Source organism: Ursus maritimus, unplaced genomic scaffold, assembly GCF_017311325.1.
Source record: "Ursus maritimus isolate PB19 unplaced genomic scaffold, ASM1731132v1 scaffold_36, whole genome shotgun sequence".
In the NCBI taxonomy this organism is placed as follows: Eukaryota; Metazoa; Chordata; class Mammalia; order Carnivora; family Ursidae; genus Ursus; species Ursus maritimus.
Genome location: NW_024426230.1, coordinates 1292325 through 1311582, shown reverse-complemented (window position 1 = coordinate 1311582; position 19258 = coordinate 1292325). Strand labels below are relative to the sequence as shown.

The following is a 19258-nucleotide window of genomic DNA, read 5'->3' as shown; positions in this document are numbered from 1 at the left end:
ACGGCGGCGGCATCCGCGGAGGGCCGGGACCGCCCGGGAGGCGCGCAGCGTGGGGGGCCCCGGAGCCGCGGCGCGGTCCACCCGAGCCTCCCCGGCCGGCGGGCGCGGGCGGGAGAGCGCTGGAGGGCTGGAAAGTTGAAGAAACAACGGACTCGCGCACATGACAAGAAACCAGGGCAGCGCAGGGGCTGAGCGGAGTCCAAGTATTTACCAGGCTCCCTCCTGCTTCTGGAGCTGAGCTCAGAGCCCGGGGGAACCGGGGAGGGTGGGGGTGGGCCCAGGCTGTAAAGCTTCCCAGGAAAGGACCGGGAAAGAAAGTCAGCGGCGGCGGGTGGGGGGGCTGGCTGGGGGAGGCAGAAGTTGGATCGACTTGGAAGTTTGGAGATGAGGAGGGAAAGGAGAGGGAGGGGGTTGCTGCGGGCCGGAGCGGCCGAGACCCCGAGCGCCCTGCTCTCCAAAGAGGGGGCTGTCCCCTTGGAGACCCCCGGCTCGCCTCCCCGGCGGGCGCGACTCCCGGCAGGGCCGGGGGAGCTCACTTACTTCGGGGCTGAAGCTGCTTTGGGCCGAGCTGAGGGAGGCGAGCGCGGTGGCGAGCGTGAGCAGGGGGAGCAGCAGACCGCCGGTGGGCCGTGGGGCAGGAGACATGGTCCGCGACCGTCCCGGCAGCCAGCCGTGCGGGCTCCGCGGCGGGGGCCCAAGCCCTGGGGTCGCGCCGCCACTCCCTTGGGGCGCCTTTGTCTTCGGTGGGCACTGAATCTGGATTCCTAGAGCGCTGTCCGCTTGGAGATGAGGGGATTGTTCTTGAAAGCGCCTGTTTGCTCGTCCCCTCTTTCCCGTTTTTTGATCTTTCTTCTGCTTAGTCTGCGAACTGCATCGCGAGCCCTCTCTCACTCCTCTGGTCCCTCCCTTCTCCCACAGCCTCTCCGCCCCCGCCCCAATGCCCTCCTTTCCCGGTGCGGACGTGGTTGTTTCAGGCTGAATCCAATTACAGCCAAGAGCCGGGTAAAAAAAAAAAAAAAAAAAAACAACACAACACACACACATACACACACAAACCCTAAGTTGCCTTTCTGTGGTGGAGGCTGCCATCTGCAGGGGTTGAGGCCACAGCTAAGGACGGGGTGCGGGGGGGCAGGGGACGGGATGTGGGAGACTTTCTCCCCTTAAGCATATTTTAGGTGGCTTGATTCCTCTGGTATTCAGCGTTTGTCGCACCTCGGAGTGGGAAGTACTGGGAGGCTCAGTGGCTGGGGCAGACAAGTTCAGAGTCTGGGAGGCTGCTGGTGGAGGTCTTCTATGTTCACCACACCTGGGTTGGAGATTGTCTGCTGGGACCTGTGGCTCAAACAAATTGAAACTTTTGCCCCTTGTTCTTCACAACCACCTCCATCCCTCTCCTGCCCAAAACATGCAACAGTAACAAAACCCACCAACCAACTTCCACAACCACACTGGTCCCGTCCTCGTGGAAAAGACAAATGCACTCCCTTAATTATCATTTGCAATCTGGCTGCTCCTTAAACTGACTGGAGGAAGGAGGTGCAAGGCCGTGGAATGTGGTGAAAGGCAAATCAAGTTCAGGGAAACTTAGACAAGACAGACTGGGAGTTCGGACTTTGGGGTTTAGTTTCCCCGCTGCAGTGGAAAAGGGCAATTTCTTGAGGAGTAAAATCTGCAGGGACTGACTAAACAGAGAACAAAAGGTGGAGGTATGTGGGGGAAGGGGGAGGACTGGCGAAGGGGGAGGGAGAGCTGAAGCTGACAGTGGGGAAGAGAGACCGATAAGAGGCTGAGAGCTAGATCTGGAAAAGCAGCCCAACAGAAGCAGGAAAAGTGTGGGAGACAGAAAACTCGACCATCAGCGAAATCTAAGATCCCAGAATTGCATTGGTCAGCGAGAGAGGAAGGAGGTAGTGGGGGGAAGAAGGGAGGGAAAGAAAGCAAGGCAAGGAATAAAGGAGGCTGGACAGAATTTAGGTCAGGTAGGGAGCTCTAGCAATACTAGAGATCCAGGAACTATCACAAGTTTGTAGCAGGATAATGGAAAGAAAGCCCAGTGCTCTGTGTTGTAATGGGAGTAAAGGCCCTTTTCTCCCAGAATCCATGATCAACAATAGGAAAAGTTTCTCTGGGTCCTGGGCAGCTTACTGGTTTGTGGGAGATATATGGTGGATATTAGACACGGATGCCACGGTGACCGATTAGGGGCCGAGCACCTCCAGGGCTCCCCTACACAAATTGGGGTCGAGAGGTACAGGCTGTCTCTGACCAGCCTCTGGAATTCAGCCAGAACCACAGAAACCTCAGGCTCCAAGGCTTTAGCAGACATGCGACACCCAAGTCTGGTTCTTCCCATGTCAGCTTTCCCAGTGGGGGTATCCTCTTGGGCCATGTATCTGAAGTTTGGGAAAACTGACACCAGTTGCTTGCCAAGAAATGGACCTCAGCCGGAAAGCCTTTTTCATCAAAACATTTATTAAATGAGTAACTGCAGGTGGCCTGAGGTGTGTACGGCCGTTAAAGGCCTGAGTGCCTGGCTAAGACCAGGAGAGCTGCTGCCCCTTTTCCATGTTCGCAGAGCAGCTACTGTTCATAGCTGGGCCGGTCCTATGGCCTGCAGAGAGGGTAAGTATCCCAGAGCCAGACTCCACTGAACTGGAACGGGGCCAGGGATGAGGGCACTGAGCCAACTCTTCCAGGCAGTGATCTTACAGGCGGTTCTTCCTAGTGTCCAAGCTCTTGTGCTCTGAAGACAGATGGGGACGGGGGATGTGGAGACTCTCTTCTGGCCGGGATGAGGCATGTAGGTGACAGAGAGGAAAGCCAGAGAGAGAGGCTCGGCAAGGGAGACAGGAACTGCTTTTTACTGACTCGGCCGTGGGTTCTGCAGTAGAGCCCCTTTGGGTTTAAGAGCATTTTTCTGCTTCCCTTCTTCTTCCTGCAACTTCTCCTGCTGCCTAAGCTGCCATGCCTGTAACCCAGCATCCATTTCCTGTGACAGCAGTACGACTCGTCTCTGAAACAGACAGGAAAACAGGGTGGATAACATCTGGGGCTTGAGCTCTGCACCATGTATCCTTTCGCTCACAGATCAAAGCCAGAGGTTTCAGCTGGAAAATGACACTGCTGACCGGGGGAGGGGACCGGGTCCCGGGATGGGAAGCAGGAGGCGGCAAAATGTGTGGCAGAATGGTTACGACTGGTTCCCGCCCTGGGAACGCCCCACTCTCTTCCTCCCTTCGCACAGTACCTTAAAAACCTCTGGCTGTTTAAACGTTGGTGTAGGGGTACATGTGGGCTTAGGTGTCAGCACAGCTCAAGCCAAATTAAAATGTAAATTTTTCCCCTCCAAGTACATACAGGTTGCCCTGACTGGGGCCCTAGCCACTTACTGCAAACTTCTCCCTTTGGGCTTTTCTTCGAAGCTGGCCTTTCATTGGAGGTGCGGGGCGGCCATCTGTAGGTGGAAGTGAAGAAAAAGACAGGTATTAGAGATGGCTGGCAGCACCCTGTGAAGGCAGTGGGATAGGAAAGGACCAGTCTCTAGTTGCTCTCTCCCATTTCACATCCCTGGTGGCTTCATTTTCCAAAAACCCATCCCTCGGTGTTAAGGGTAAGGTATGCCAGGAATAAGCTCTGAGGCAAACTCCGACTCTATTTCACGTACCCCTTGTTATCCTGGAATGGTCCTTTGCAGTGCTGAATCTCTTGTTTTATCTTTTTCCCCCCAAGTTTTTATTTATTTGAGAGAGAGGGAGAGAATCTCAAGCAGACTCCCCCCCCCCCCCCGAGTGCAGAGCTCAGCTTGGGGCTCAGTCTGGGGCTCAATCTCGAGATCTTGACTGTGAGATCATGACCTAAGCCAAAATCAAGAGTCTGGTGCTTAACCGACTGAGCCACCCAGAAACCCTCCACTCAGGCAATCTGATCACTGTTCTACTCATCATGAGTCTTTGCTAAACTCCACTTCACTCTTCAATGAAATGCTCTCTTTTCCTTTCCTTTCTGCCCAGTTCTTGTCCTTAAGCTCCCCTAAAGTCCTATCTGCCCAGAAACGCTCCTTCAACTCTGTTAGCTTTCTCCTGAAAGAAGTGCCTATTGGGGCGCCTGGGTGGCTCAGTGGGTTAAGCGCCCGCCTTCAGCTCAGGTCATGATCCTGGAGTCCCTGGTTAGAGTTCACTGCATCAGCCTCCCTGCTCAGCAGGAAGTCTGCTTTTCCCTGCCCCTCCCCCTGCTTGTGGTCTCTCTGGCTCTCTCTGCCTCTCTCAAATAAGTAAATAAAATCTTTTTTTAAAAGTGCCTACCAATGATTAATATTCATCTATTTGCCTTGGGACATTTATTGTACTATTGGGGTTTTTTTTTTTTTTTTTTGCCTTATTTGGCCATCTCAAATTCTTTTGGAAAGAGGTAGAGCACTGAAGTATTATTATTATTATTTTTAAAGATTTTATTTATTTGAGAAGGAGTGCATGTGGGTGAGACAGCATGAGTGGAGGGAGGGGCAGAGAGAGAAGCAGACTCCCCGCTGAGCAGGGAGCCCAATGTGGGGCTCCATCCCAGGACCCTGAGATCATGAGCTGAGCCAAAGGCAGATGCTTAACCAACTGAGCCACCCAGGTGCCCCAATTATTTAATTTTTAAAATGTCCATGCGTTTTCCCAGCTAGGCTTTCACAGACTATGTCCTAGGTTTCACTGTAGTACAGTATAGGCACACAAGTACATCATACAAATTCCAGAAATTCTGCTGACCTGGTGAAAAATGCAGTATCTGACCTGAAGTTGTTTATAATGAAGATAAAGAAAAAGGACATTTACTTTTTACAAAGTAAGAAACAGTGAAAACTCTGCCCAGAAGTTTTGTAGAAACTGAGAGATACAATGAAGTAATATGTCCAAGACCACAAAGTCAGCAAGTAGAGAAGCCTGAATTAAGAATTCCAGAGTCTTTCCAACATTCCATACTACTTTTAGGAGATGCTGGGTTTCCTGCAGTAAGTAATAAGTGGAAAAAAATCTTTACCATCCTCAGGATCATAGTCCAATAGAATCCAATAGGGTATTAATACCCAGGTCTCTGTGCTGTTGAAGGGGGCCTTGCCCCTACCCAGTTCTAGTCTTTGCTTTGCTATTACCTAGCTTTGAGATCACAGGAACTCTTAAGGCCTCAGTTTTCCCATATTGGGAGGGGGGAGTGGCTTCAACTTTTCTAAGATCCCTCCCTTCTAGGGATAATACCTATATTTTCCTTCTTTCCTTTTCCTCCCCCGCCCTCTTTTTTTCCCCCCCTAAGAGAAGAAACTTTTCTGAAAGGAGCCCTCCATCCTCAATCCTCACCCTCCTAACCCCTCTCTCTGAGATGTTCATTTTGGCAGCCTTTCAGAGGTCTCTCTGCATTTGGTACCAGATTTTCAACAATATACTCACCACATGAAACGGTGGATCTTTCTAACTTTAAAAACCGTCCCCCCATGAAAAACGTAAAAATCTTTGTCACTCTCTCCCCCGGGGCGCTCCAAATTAGAATATTCTGCTCATCCCCACAAGATCCTGTCTAGCTTTATTTTCCATAGGCGTAGTTTAATTTACAAAATAAACAATTGGGCTTTTCGCCCCAACTCCAAATATAAAGTTCAATACGTTGTCCGCTCAGACACATCCCCACCTTGACTCCCTTCTCTCCCTCCTCGCTTCCCCCCCTCCCCAGCCCTCCGTCTAGGGGCGTTCCCTCTGGGCGAAACTGAGTTAACTGTCAGGTCAGCGCTCACCCGCGTAAGACCAGTCTGGGAGCTCCGTAAGGGGCCCGTAGCCGGAGGGGTTGGCAGCCAGGCCCTGCCTGGGTGGAGAAAAACAGTCCGGTAAGGATTCGGCCCCGCTTCCGGCTTCCCAGTACCCCCCAGTACCCCCCAGACCGGCATTAGACCTGCACTCACTGGAGTCGCCACTGGCTGCCCGCCCGAGCCGCCACGCTGCTGTGCAGCCTCCGGACACCTGCAGGGAAAACAGGGCAAAATTGGGGCAGAGGCCATACAGTCAATTCAGGGGTCCTAGACTTGCCCCCGCGGGCTCCCGAGCCCACCGACTCCACACCCACTTACCCAAAAGCAGAGTACCTAAAGCAGCCATACTGAGGCCGCGGAGCCGGAAGTGGGCGTGACCTCGGTGGCCACGCGCGACGCTGCAGGGGAAGTCGGTAGCCGCCATCTTGAATCTGAGATTCCACCACGGGCCCCGCCATCTTGGGGCATTGTACGGAAGAGAGGACAGAGCTGAGACCAATGTTTTTGAGGGAGAGCGGTTGGTCTGCGTATGAATTGTCCGTAATGGTTACATCCTCAGTGGAAGTCGTGTCCTAGATTGAACCATTTTGAACCGTACCAGTGACCTCTGCGCAGGGATGTCTGGTCCTTTGGAATTTATTCCTTTATCTTAGAGGAGTATCTACCTCATTCTGCCTTCTTCCGCATCACCGAAACGTTTTTCATAGCCTAAGAGTCAAATCTAGAATGAATAAGAAAATTTGGGTTTCAGGCCTTATTTATTCAACAAAATTGAAGAGCTTATATGTGACAAGCATTGTATTAAGTGCACGGGATTCTATGCAGAGCAAAACAGACATTACTATTCTGGTAAGAGTTCTGGGTCTAGAGAGAGAAGACGACAATAATCACACACATTACTGTAATACCGCTGAGATTGTAGAGGGTGCACAGGGGTGCAGGAGCACCTGGCTGCGCGGGTCCCAAACAGACGAGCTTCAGCCACTTGCCACTAAAAATCCAAAGGCAGAAAAATGGTGGTGAAATAAGAAAGGAATTCATTTCAGTGAGGCCATCACTGGGAAGACAGGGAAGTGTCTCAAAGACTGTCTCCAAAGTGCCAAAAATACTTCCGGTTTTTATAAGGAAGATGAGGGGCAAAGGTGGGTGAGTAGGTGCAGGTGGGCAGTGAAGGTCAAATCCATCCTTGTCCTGGAGTCAATCACAAGTGGGATCTTGCTGGCTCAGGACAGTCGTTTTTGCTTGAGGGGGTAGTTTCCTTCCTGTCATGGGTGGCTTTGCCCTCAGGGTCTTCCATCTGCGCCAAGAGCTGAGCAGGAAAGAACCCAACTACAAAGTTTGAGGCCAAAATGGAGGCAGCAGAAGTCCTCTTTCAGGATGAGTGTTGGGAAGGGAGGGACTCCTTTGTAGCTGTAATGGAAACTTGATCTGAAGAAGGGTCTTAAGGCTTTCTTGAGGAAGAGGTCTTGTAGCTAAGATCTGATGTCATCTTTGTAAGGGCTAACACCACATATTATCTAGTATAATCCTTGCAGCAACCTGTGAGGCAGGTAGAGAAGTCCCCCCTTAACCATGGTTTGGCTTTCCACAGTTTTAGTTTTCCAAATTCAGTTGCCCTATGGAAGCAGATGATCCTTCTGACAAATTGTAAGAAGGCCAATAGTAGCCTAATGCTAAGTTACAGTGCCTATGTCATGCACCTCTCTTCATCTTATCATCTACAAAAGAAAGATGAATACAGTATAATAAGATGTATTTTTAAAGATTTATTTATTTATTTGAGAGGGAGAGAAAGCACAAGCGTGAGGGGCAGAGGAAGGAGAGAGAATCCCAAGCAGACTCCGTGCTCAGTACGGAGACAGACACTGGTCTCAGTCTTACAGCCCTGAGATCAGGACCTGAGCCGAAACCAAGAGAAGATGCTTAACCCACTGCACCACCCGGGCACCCCAGTACAATAAGATATTTTGAGAAAGACCACATTCACATAACTTTTATTACAGTATATTGTTATAACTTTTTATTATTGTTAATCTCTTACTATGCCTAATTTATAAATTAAACTTTATCATAGGTATATCTGTATAGGAAAAATAAAACACATAATATATAGAGGATTTGGTACTATCCACGGTTTCATACATCCACTGGGGTTCTTGGAAAGTATCCTCTGTGGATTAGGTGGGACTATACTGTATTAATACATAGTAAACCCAGATCTGTGACTCCTTCCCTCTTTTTTAAATCATTATTTGTCTTGGGAAATTCATTTATTCTTAATTTCTTTATTTAAAAAACCCTTAATATATCACATTTCTGAAAACATTTAGAAATGATAATATAAGTGCAAATGCTTTATAAATGGTGAAGCTTTGTGCTAGGTTAGACACTGAACATGGGGGCTGGGGGATACTGAGGGAGGGGTGCGATGGCCTGTCTGGAAGTTGATCATTTCCTTCTGCAGGACTGGGAAGTTTTTCCACAGGAGGTGGCTCTGAGCTGGGCTTTGCAAGAGGGGAAGGGTGGATCCTGGTTTAAGAAGTAAAAGCAGCTGTTTCAATAACAATAAAAATGGTATAGGCTAGGGCTGAACCAGAAGAAAGGATGGGAACAAAAGAACCTTGGCTATAAGCCAACAGATGGATCCCCCAAAACTAAGCAAGGGCAATAAGACAATAAAGAACTATCACCATCTTACACTCATACACTTCATTTTCACTTATGGAAACACTTCTATATAAATGATTTCGCATGATTTTCATAAAAAACATCTACAGTAGATAAGACAGTCCAGGAAGCAATCATCGTAGAGATTGCTTGTAGTTGTCAGAGATCAGGAAATTGAATCAAAACGTGGCTCTGGATTTATTGTTTTACAGTTGCAATAATGATTGAATGCCACTTTCCCAGGCCTGGCTGGCTTCATAGACCTTTGGCTGGTCCTCAGACAGCTGAGGTAGACAGCACTTGGAATCCCATTACGTAGTTTACAGTTGGCAAGTCTGATAGTAGAAGGCAAGGGCTGGAAAAATAACCTTAGTGTCAACATTCAAGATTGACAGGAAATATGACAAGCTGGCACTACCACCAACACTGTATAAAGGAATCGAAGCAGTAGTACTACCTTCCAGTAGCTCACACACTAGGGGGACGCCATCGGTTTGCAAAATTAAAAAAATGGGCACACGCATTAAGGTGAACAAATCATGTGAACAATATAAATTCCACAGGCTGAAATGAACACATGCAATACTTTAATAGCTGTGGGAGTCAAGGAGCCCGAGCTGGAAGACTGGGGGCAGGATGGGAAATTTAATTGGGAAAACTGAGAAATCTGGGAGGGGAAAGGTCTTTGGAAGGAAGACAAGTTCAGCCTTTGACGTGGTTGGTGTGATGTGGACAGTCCGTGGGTTGTAAATAGCAGGAAGTATGGGTTAGGATTTTGAGAGCGAGAACGAAAGAACATTAGTGCTGACAGCTCACATCAGCAGCATTCTCTGCAACCTCATGGAACACTGTGGCAGGGGAGGGGGTCTGGCAAGTGGACAGCACTCCTTAATGACTTCACTAGACTCAAGCCACAGGAAAGCGGCTTCGTCATCCCAAACTAGATGTCTTACAGACTCTTGACTTCATCTGGCAAAGGCTGGCGTTAAGAGCAATGAGAAGCATCAGGAAGCTGAGCTTCATGTCTTTCCTCTCTCTCTCTCTCTCTCTCTCTCTCTCTTTTTTTTAAGATTTTATTTATTTATTTGACAGAGAGCAAGACAGCCAGTGAGAGAGGGAACACAAGCAGAGGAAGTGGGAGAGGAAGAGGAAGAAGCAGGCTTCCAGCGGGGGTGGGGATGAGGGGGGAGCCGGATGTGGGGCTCGATCCCAGGACTCTGGGATCATGCCCTGAGCCGAAGGCAGACTCTTAACCACTGAGCCACCCCGGCGCCCCCATGTCTTTCCTCTCTTAAACTCCTTTGCCTCTCAAGGGCGTCACAGCCTGTATTTGGTTTTAATACTTTGTTGTCAACTCATGTTTTGTCCAATATGTTTATTCACTATCCTTCTGTATGGTCTGTACACAGTCACTTTTGTACAAGTGCATTGCTCTGAGAAATTAGGAACGTTTTATTTTTTATTTTTACTAAAACGTTAAAAAAAATTTTAATGAAATAATCTCTATGCCCAACGTGGGACTCAGTCTCAGGACCCTGAGTTCGAGTTCAAGAGTCACCGACTAAGCCAGCCAGGTGCCCCTGGGAAATCAGGTGCTTTTTAAATTGTTGAGATGAATAATAATGACATTGGAGAAAATGTCAGTGAAGCTGACTCTGGGCGACCAATTCCACCTCATTTTGTAACTTGTTCTCCTTTTTGCATGCTTCTGACCAAACTGAAAGTTGAAGAAGAGCAAATTACTTGGGAAATGTCTTATTTTACATCCCTTCATTATCTTCCTCCTTAGGCCAGCTCAACAATTAAACCACTGTCACCCCATGCAAGAAATGTGGGAGCTAAAGGCAAGCCCTCACACAATACATTGCTTTGCACATTATTTCCTTATCACATAATTCGTTGTAACATATTCCTTTTCTTTTCCCATGGCTGCTAAATCAGTTCGGGCTAAATTTTGTGTTAAATCACCCAGCTTTGAGATGCGTAAATTATGACCTCGGGCTACACTCTTTTTTCTTGCCTGGCAGCTGGGAAGTCTCTCAGCTGTGTGCCTTTCCACGAGGCTGGTCTTGAAGGCGGGTGGCTCTTTGTGAATTTCTGCAGAGTGACAGTGCCGGCTTTAAAAAATGCCAAAATTTGCCCAAAAGGTGTAAAAAATAATCATAGTATTTGCAAGTCATCTTTTAGCCTTAAAACATGGTGAAAAGAGTGTTTCCAGATTCTTTTTCTTAAATCAGCCCAGCAACTCCCTCTTTTGTTGGGCCCATGCTGTCACTAAGACTCTTCAGATGAAAGATGCTTTGGGGACTTCAACCTCCCTGGCGCCCTAAGACAGGATTTTTGGTTAAGTGCTGCCTCCTGGCGGCGGCTCTACTGCCCGACACCTTCCCGGCCTTGTGGAGACCACTTTCTTTAACTGGGGATCTCGGAGCTGATGCAACAGCTCCCCGAGGGGGCGGGGAGTTGAGAAGCCCTTGCGAGAGACCCCTCCCCTGGCTCCGGGCGGGCGCCGCTCCCCTCCCCCTCCCCTATGGGGCTTTGCAGTTCAGAGTCCCTACCGAGTTTCAGCTGACGTCTCGGGACCGGAGGCGGGGTTGCCAGGGTTTGGGGCCCTCGCCCGGACCCCCGTCGGGCCACCAGCGCGAGCAGGATTGGGAGGGAGGGAAGAGGAAGCTGAGCGTTCCTGGGGCGGAGGACGCGTCTAAGGGTATCAGCTGTCAGTTTCAGGCAGCGCAGCTGTGCCTGAGTGAGGAGAGGGCAGGGGAGCGGGTTGCGGGGCTCCTCGGTTCTCGGACCCTGACGCCCTTCGTCTACACCCCACCCCCAGGGCTTCCTGGAGCCCGGGGAGGGGCGGGGGCTGCTCCGCCAGGTGGAAGGAAGGAAGGGAAGGGACGCCGGGGTGGGTGGGCTCCTGGTCCCCCAAGGCAGGCCCAGGTTTGGCCTCCGCAGCCAGACCTGGACTTCGGGGGCGATCGAGCTCTTAAGAGGGTCAAGGAGGGCGGGCAGTGGCTGGGTCGGGATTTGGGAAGGCGAGGTCTCCGGGCTGCAGACTCGGAATAACCGGGGTCAAGGGAAAGAGGGTAATAAAGGGACTGGCGGAGGCGACGTTTAGGGCCGGGCAGGGGCAGGCGAGGCGGGGAGGAGGGGAGCGTGGGAGAAAGGGGCAAAGGTGAGGTCTGGCAGCCGCTGGGCGGGGGCGGAGGAGCGTGGGGCCAGGGTCACCCGGAAGGGGAGAGTTGCGGGAGGGCGTCCGGGAAGAGGTCACGCTTAAGGGTTCGCGGCTCCGCTCTTGATCTCGCCTGAAAGCTTGTGAACCTGAGCCCTCGCCTCCCTCTGCCTCGTCCGTCCTTCCGCCCCCGGCGGCCGTCGGTCACACCTTGCTCTCGCCGCACCCAGACCGGTCACCTGAGCGGGGCTGTGGGACAGCCGAGGTCCCGGAGAGCGCGTGGGATGAGGGGCTTTTTGTTTTCCCCTTACTGAAACTAAACGTTCATTTCAAACCATTCTAGGCCTCGCAGTCAAACTGAAGATTATACCCTCCCTCTCCCTTCAACCCATTACTATCAAAAAGAATAAATACTTCCAGACACTCCTGGCTTAGTTTAGGGGCAGACCAGCAGCAGCATACGTGGGCCAGAGGGCAAGTTCAAGGACGTTCCCAGAGCCCCGGCTGCTGGGAAATCAGCCGAGGAGGCACGGGATCGTTCGTGCGTTCATTTATTCTTCCCGCAAGGATTCTTGACTGTGTCCCTGTGCTTTGCCCTGGGGACGCGGGGTGAATAGCAGCGGCTCTGGTGGTGCCTGCATTCTAGTGAGAGAGGTGACGACAAGCTGCAAATGCAGTCTGGGTGGCGGTGCCCTTGCAGGAAAGTCCAGGACGGTGAATGGATGAAGAGGGAAGTTGCTCTGTCGGAGACTCCTCACGCGAGGCCTCTGGTAGTGTGGTGTCTAAGCACAGACCCGGATGGAGTGAGTGGAGGGTGAACAATGTCACCAGGAAGCATGTTGCAGGCAGAGGCAACTGCGATTGCGAAAGCTCTGAGCGGGGAGCGTGACTGCTGTGTGACAACAGCAAGGAGGTGGGCAGGGTGGCTTGAGCGCCAATGTCAAGGGGGCCGCCTTAGGGCTGTCTCCCTAGGACTTCCTCATACACCTTGAGCCTGACCCCAGAGGGGAATGAAGGGGCAGGCCAGCTGGGCAGTGGCCTGGGTGTAAAAAGACACGAAGCGATCTTTGGAGTAATTCAGACGTTCGGTGCCAGTGAACTCCGATTTCTGTCTGTGTCCCTTGGTGAACCGTAAGTTGGCTCCCATCCACAGACGGAACCCTTGACGACTGCTTACCTGGACTGTCTGTCTGTCGGATAATTTTGCAACACGCAGGTACAGGTATAAGTTGCAGGGTGTAGTCCTGAGACTGGCCAGCCGGTAGTTGTAGGGAGGCAGGAGTCAGAGCTGGAATTCTGAAAATGCACCTTGCACTGTGAAGTGCCATTCCCCAGGAAAGATTTACGCTCTTGTCTGCAGTTTAAATGGTTTAATATGCCCGCCGAGAAACTACTTCAGAAAGCTGCATGTAATGAATTCATAGAATAAGCTCTCATTTTGAATAGGAAGAATGAGGCTTCCCGTTTTGATTCCAAGAAAACCGGTATTCCTCCACCTCTGCTAAGCTGACATTCAACAGACGTTTAAAGGATCCTGGTGTGAAGGGGTGCCAACTCATTAGCTTGCCCAGGGTGCCAGAGCTGGCTCTTACCCGGTGGCAAGTATATCCCCTGAACCAGCTGGGGACCTGAGCTGTGAGTGGGCTTCTTGTTGGGGCATCTGGCTGTACCCGCACAGGTGGTCTTCTTGGCATGTGTTGCCTGACATAGGGGCTGAGTTCCAGAGCCCTAACGACGGATCCTATGCCCTCCGCAGGACCAAGGATAGTATGAGAATGCGAGCTGAGTAGGAGACGGAATGAGGGGAGCAGGCGAACAGGAGGGCACTGTCAGTCACTGGGAGAGCTTAAGTGCTCAGTAAATGTAGGGCAACAAGGAAGATCAGGGACCAAGGTGGGGAACAGGAGGAGCTGAGACTGGGTAGAGAAGGTGCCTAGAAGCAGGCAGGCGACGAGGTCCTCTGGGTCTGACCAGGCAGTCCCAGCTCCAGCCCATCCCCTGGCCCCTCCCCGCCGCCGGCCAGAGTCACACATGTGTTTTCCTGTTTTCCATTTCGGTCCCCGTCACCCTCTGCCTTTTCTGCTCCTCGGAGTCAACAGCTGCTGCAGCTCGAGCCTTAGCCGGCTTCCCTTCCTAGCACCTTCCCCTCCCCCGCCCCCCAGCGTGCTGGTAGCCCCTCCTCCTCGCACCTGCCCAAAGGTCACGGGACAGGTAAGAGGTGGGAGAGGAGGGACTATGGGCGAGAAGGGAAGTGCAGGAGGAGGATGGAGTGAGCCTCCGACCGGAGACCCAGGAACCTCTTGTCTCCCGGTCCTGACCCCGGCCCTCCCTAGGCAGAGTCCTCTGCCCAGAGCCTTCAGCCCTATGCTAATGGGAGCCCTGGCCACAGGAGTAAACAATTTCGTTTCACTTTTTTTTTTAAAAGGGACTACCGGAGCCACAGGGAGTATAGAAAAACAAATGGAGAGCTGGGGAGGGAGAAGCTGAGAGCTTCCAGCTTGGGGTGATGGGGGCATCCAGCTGCCCCACAGTGTCTGTGTTTTCTGCTTCTGTTGTTAGGGGAGGCAGGACAGACCAGTTGGAGCTAGGAAGGCAGGACATGGGGTCTCTGGGGGAGACAGTGTCTTCTCACATTTAGCTCTTGAGCTAGACCGAGCAGCCAAGACCCTGAACTGCGGGCTACTAGTTCCTGGAGGAAGTATATTTTGGTGTTGCCATTCATGGGTGGGTTTGGGGCCAGGGGCTTCTCTGGTTGTTGTGCTGGGCATGGCATGCTGGGTGCCCAGTACCTGCCTTCCCTGAACCCCTGAATCTGAAACTTCACCCATAGGCTGTAAGGTGAGTGTATTGTCCTGTAACCTCCACTAGGTCCTCAGAGTTGAATGCTCCTCAGGCAGGAAGAAGACGGGGCGCTGTGTATCAGGAACGCTGCCATCTCCTGGGGTTCCAGACTCTACAAGGTTCTCCTGTAAAGCCTGGGGTGGGAGAGCCCTCTGGGAGAGGTCCTGCTGGTCCCAGGCTGCCTGAATGGTGGAAGCATTGCCTGAGAGCCAGAGGCTCCGGGAGGAATGTGAGCTGCCAAAGACGGTGCCTTCCTGCCCGCAGCCGCTGGTGCTGAGCAGTGGTTGAGGAAGGAGGGGGCATCTTTTCTCTGAAGGGCAGCCTCCCCCGTCCAGTTTGCGCGGGCTGAGGGGTAGGCTAGAGAGAGTCCACCGGCAGCACTTCCTGGTGAGGCCGCCAGGGTGCGCTGTCCGCTGGAGTGTGGGTTTCACCGCCCCCGGCCCCCACCGTGAGTTTTCGTCGCAAGATTCCCTGAAGAGGAGGACTTCGCTTTTCCCCAGCGGGGGTTAAACCCTGCACACCTCTTCCCTACGCTCCCTCACAGTTTCCCCTTCCTTCGTCCCTCCTTCATTCGTTTCCTTTCTGTTCCATTAGGACATACGCCCACCCCTTGGTGCCGGTAAATGTGGTCTTAAGATGGCAGGCGGGATGATGTGTTTCCGCGTGTTTTTGTTTGCTGAGCAGTGGGCACCCTAGCAATAGCGTCGCCGCCAAGAGGACTTGCGGTCGCCTCTCATCCCTGCAAGGGGATGAGAAAGGGGAGGAGCAGCTGGGAAGGAGATGGACCGGCTTTGCTGGAGCCTTTAGGCTAGCCTGCAGGCTAAAGGATGGCGGAGGCTTTCTGTTTAATCTAATCACACCCTCCCCCAGGTAATTGACGAGGGAGCCATCTGAAGTGTTTTCCTGTCTGAGGGGAAGGCCTAGCGATGGGGCAGGTCGGAGCAGGTCGGAGCGGGTGAGAGGTGGGGGAGATGCGCAGTGCCCTTCAGAGCCTGGACTCTGCTGGCGAGGCTCCCCGCCTCCCTGGCTAGTTTGCACCCTGGCACGTGACTTAGTGCCAGCCGTAAGGGGCTGCAGGCGGGATTGGGCCAGATAAGGCATTTGGGTGCTTAGCATATGTCTGGCACTGGGTAAGTGCTCAATAAATGACCGCTATCATTATCAGAGCCTGGAGGGGGCAGCTGGAAGCCAAGGACAGGACCCTCTGGAGGGATTTCCAGATATTTGTGAGGATGGCTTGGGGGAAGCGTGATCTCTGGGAAGGCTGACACCAGGATATTCAATTAAGGGGCTTGAATGCAAAGACACAGGGTAGAGATAAGCCCCCACCCCCTGGGGATTTTTAGATCTTTATTCTCCGGTTGTAGAATAACCAAAGAGGGTTAGAAAGAGTGTGGGAAGACACCGACAGATTTCAGAACAGATAGGATGTATTTCAGTTGGTAAAAGAGACCCAGAATACCAGATTGAAGTAGACTATGAAGATAGACTATGTGATTTCCAAAAAATGTTTAACTTTCTCTGTTCTGGGCCTGTCTGTCCAGGATAGCTCAATGAAATCTTATTTCTCCGTATTTTTAGGAAATTGGATTAAACTTATAGGTGGGAAGGTGTTTATAGGAATTTATGGTTTCTTTTGAGGATGGAAGGGCACCATGCAGCCAGGGGTTTGAATCTCCTTTCTTGACCTTGTTTCCTTGGAAGTAGCTTGAGGCTCAGCCATGGGGTCCTGGCTCAAATTTGGGGGCAGCCATCCTTTGCTCTGAGGGGAAGTGTGCAGAGTTCCTCTCTAAGGACTCCCGTCACAAGGCCACGAGGCGTGGGGACTGCACTCACACTTCCTCTAATCTCAGCACAGCACCGAGCCTTTGTGGCACCCTTGCCACCTCCCTGCCTTGTTTGTTGGGGCGAGAGGGGAGTGGGGCTAGGGTGGGGCCTGGAGGACAGAGGGTTGCGCCCTCCTTCTCAGCCGCCCGCCCTGGCCTCAGCTAATTGCCTCAGGGCCAGCTTCCCTGGGGCTGCAGATATGCACCCAGCTACGGTCATTTCTTCTGGGCCCTCAGTCCCAGCGCAGCGCTGACAAAGGAGATTCCTGAGAGAGTGCCTTCTTATCATGGAAAGTGCTTAGCCAAGAGTTCCTAGCTGCCCCTTTTGCAGATGTGAAGGGCCAGTGAACCTTGGACCCAGACAGTTGCTTAACGCTCCCCTCCCCCTCCCTCACCCCCTCCACCCATCTTGACTTCTCGATTTGATTTAAATCCATAAGCAGTAGCCTGGCCTTTCCTTTTACTGCTGACTGAAAAGGAGGAGTGGTCAGGCCACAGTTCCCAGAGGCTGCGTCTCTGTGCCTGCTACTGCGGGAACCTGCTGGAGCCTGGGGCCAGGGAGTGAGTGTGCTTCCCCCCGCCCCTCAGCCCCGCTCACCTTGCCCACCCCCTGTGCTGCTCTGCACCGGCCAATCGCTTCCTCTGCCCCGGGCCTCGGGCGCTCGTACCGCTGTCCTTGCCGGGCCAGCCTCGCCTCTCGTCCTCCCGCTGTCTGCTGCTCTGCGGGCCGGCACCTGCGGACACTTTAGCGGCTTCCTAGCCTTTGCGTCTTTGGGTGCCGACTCTCCAGCTGCGGCTCCTGGGTGGGGAGCCGTCATCAGCTGCCTCCAATCACCTCGAGGTTGGGCTGTCCCTTCGGATCACCCTTCTCTGATTCAGACTTTTTTGGGTGATGGCGCTATGCTGATGTGAGGAAGTTGACAGCAAGAGGCCTGGAATATTAGGGGCTGGGAAAGAGGTCTGGGAAGGAAAAGAGGAGAATAATCTGCCTTCTTTCTTCCAGGGTGGGGTGGGGCTGCTTGGGCTCTATTTGCTAGGGCTGCCGACTTAACCGAAGGGTACTTAACCTAAGGGTGGTTAGGGTTAGCGGCTCCCTGAGCAGGGGGAGGGTTGTAGGTTTCCAGCAAGAGGTCCCTGAAGCCTTTAGGTTTGCCAGAGCTGATGTGCTTGGCGGGGGTCGGGAGGGGGTGGGAGGTGGGGGGGTGGAGGAGTTTTTGAGGAGAACCCACAGATAGGCAGCTTGCAAGATCGGTTCCTCACGTTGCAGCTCAGCACAGGTAACAGGTGAGACTGAAATTAGAGGGAAGACAGACTTTTGGGGTGAGGCTGAAAATACAGACTCAAATCGTGATGGTTATACCCGGAACTGCTGGCTTGCCTTTTACCACAGCAGGCTCAGATCGAACAGGGTTTAGTTTTCTCTTCTGTAGATGCGGTAGGCAGCACCATCCTAGTGAGGAGGAACAGCTGCTTTCTCTCTAGGGAATGAGGGCTTTCCCTTAAAAATTCCAGTTGGGGTTATTTGAATGAGCCAGCTGGAAGAAGAAGAGGTTGATGGGAGGTGGGAGGCCAGAGAGAGCTCTCTGGGCTGGGGGGGGCGCTGGGGGGCGGCAGGACATTGTCCGTGTTGACCACTGCGGGCGAGCGTGCTCTGTAATCGCCAACCACCTGACTTGTTCTTTCTTCCTTAGAAGGCAATGCCAAGAAGCTGGTGACGGCCATCTTCTCCTCCGCCATGGCTGACGGCGTTAAGTATGAAGCGGCCTCCCAGCAGGAGGGGGACGCTCCCCCTTCGGCTGGTGAAGCCAGCCCAGGGTCTGAGCAGGTAAAGCTGAAGAAGGAGATCTCGCTGCTTAATGGCGTGTGCCTGATTGTGGGGAACATGATTGGCTCGGGCATCTTTGTCTCCCCCAAGGGCGTGCTCATGTACAGTGCCTCCTTTGGCCTCTCCCTGGTCATCTGGGCTGTGGGGGGCCTCTTCTCCGTCTTTGGGGCCCTTTGTTATGCGGAATTGGGCACCACCATTAAGAAATCTGGGGCCAGCTATGCCTACATCCTCGAGGCCTTCGGGGGATTCCTTGCCTTCATCCGACTCTGGACCTCGCTCCTCATCATCGAGCCCACCAGCCAGGCCATCATTGCCATCACCTTTGCCAACTACATGGTGCAGCCCATCTTCCCGAGCTGCTTCGCCCCGTATGCTGCTGGGCGCCTGCTGGCCGCTGCGTGCATCTGTAAGTGGGGCCGGGGCAGGAGGTGTGGGCTGGAGCTCCAGGGCAGAGGCTGGGGTGTGAGTCCAGGAAGCTAGGGAGAAGGAGCTGGAAGGGAATGCTTCTGACAAACACTCTTGTTGTTTTTATTTTATTATTATTTTAAAAAGATTTTATAGTTAAGTAATCTCTACCCCGAACATGGGGCTTGAACTTACAACCCTGAGATCAAGAGTTGCTTGCTCTACCGACAGAGCCAGCCAGGGGCCCGCTCTTACTGTTTTTACATTCGTGTATGCTTCCCGTGAAAATTCAAGTGGTAGCAATGTGCAAAACTACAAAGAGAACAATTTACCTTTCCCCCATTTTCCCATGGTGAGCCCCATTAGCAGTTTGTATGACCTTCCTGACTTTTTCTTGTTCCTTCAAGAAGTATAGTGTTTTTGGGTTTTTTTTGATTGATTGGTTAATTAATTAATTAGTAGACACCATGCCCAGTGTGGAGCCCAGTGTGGAGCCCAGTGCAGGGCTTGAACTCACAACCCTGATATGAGGACCTGAGCTGAGACCAAGAGTCAGGTGCTTAACCGACTGAGTCACCCAGGTGCCCCTCATTAAGTGTAGTTTTGTTCTGTTTTTAAAAAATGGGATCATAGTACACATACAATCCTACAGTTTTTGCTTTTTCCCCAGAATTTACCAGTGATATTTTCTACTTAGAGATCTACTTTTTTAAAAAAAGCTTCATGGTATTCCATGTTAATTC

At 52.2% G+C, this 19258-nt stretch overlaps 3 protein-coding genes across 5 annotated transcripts in view; 1 reads left to right on the top strand and 2 right to left on the bottom strand.

Moving 5' to 3' along the window:
- The window catches only part of MMP14 (matrix metallopeptidase 14), an 11741-nt gene extending 10862 nt beyond the window's left edge, over window positions 1-879 (bottom strand). Inside the window, exon 1 of the mRNA XM_040620705.1 lies at window positions 541-879. Coding sequence (XP_040476639.1) covers window positions 541-645 — 105 coding nt within the window. The 5' untranslated portion in view covers window positions 646-879. The remainder of the gene's footprint in view (window positions 1-540) is intronic.
- The window catches only part of SLC7A7 (solute carrier family 7 member 7), a 52961-nt gene that overhangs the window by 6290 nt on the left and 27413 nt on the right, over window positions 1-19258 (top strand). The window contains exon 2 of the mRNA XM_040620709.1: window positions 17974-18516. Within this exon, the coding sequence (XP_040476643.1) occupies window positions 17974-18516 (543 nt within the window). The remainder of the gene's footprint in view (window positions 1-17973; window positions 18517-19258) is intronic.
- MRPL52 (mitochondrial ribosomal protein L52) lies at window positions 2455-6197 on the bottom strand. Of its 3 annotated transcripts, none has more exons than XM_008710525.2 (5): window positions 6101-6197; window positions 5936-5993; window positions 5771-5838; window positions 3393-3457; window positions 2455-3016 (listed from the first exon to the last, which is right to left on the bottom strand). In XM_008710525.2, the coding sequence occupies exons 1-5, from the start codon at window positions 6126-6128 to the stop codon at window positions 2864-2866; spliced, it is 372 nt and encodes a 123-aa protein (XP_008708747.2). In that variant the 5' UTR covers window positions 6129-6197; the 3' UTR covers window positions 2455-2863. The 3 variants fall into 3 exon arrangements, with proteins under 3 accessions (XP_008708747.2, XP_040476641.1, XP_040476642.1); XM_040620707.1 differs by having other exon boundaries at window positions 5926-5993; window positions 6101-6119; XM_040620708.1 differs by lacking the exons at window positions 5771-5838; window positions 6101-6197 and having other exon boundaries at window positions 5936-5976.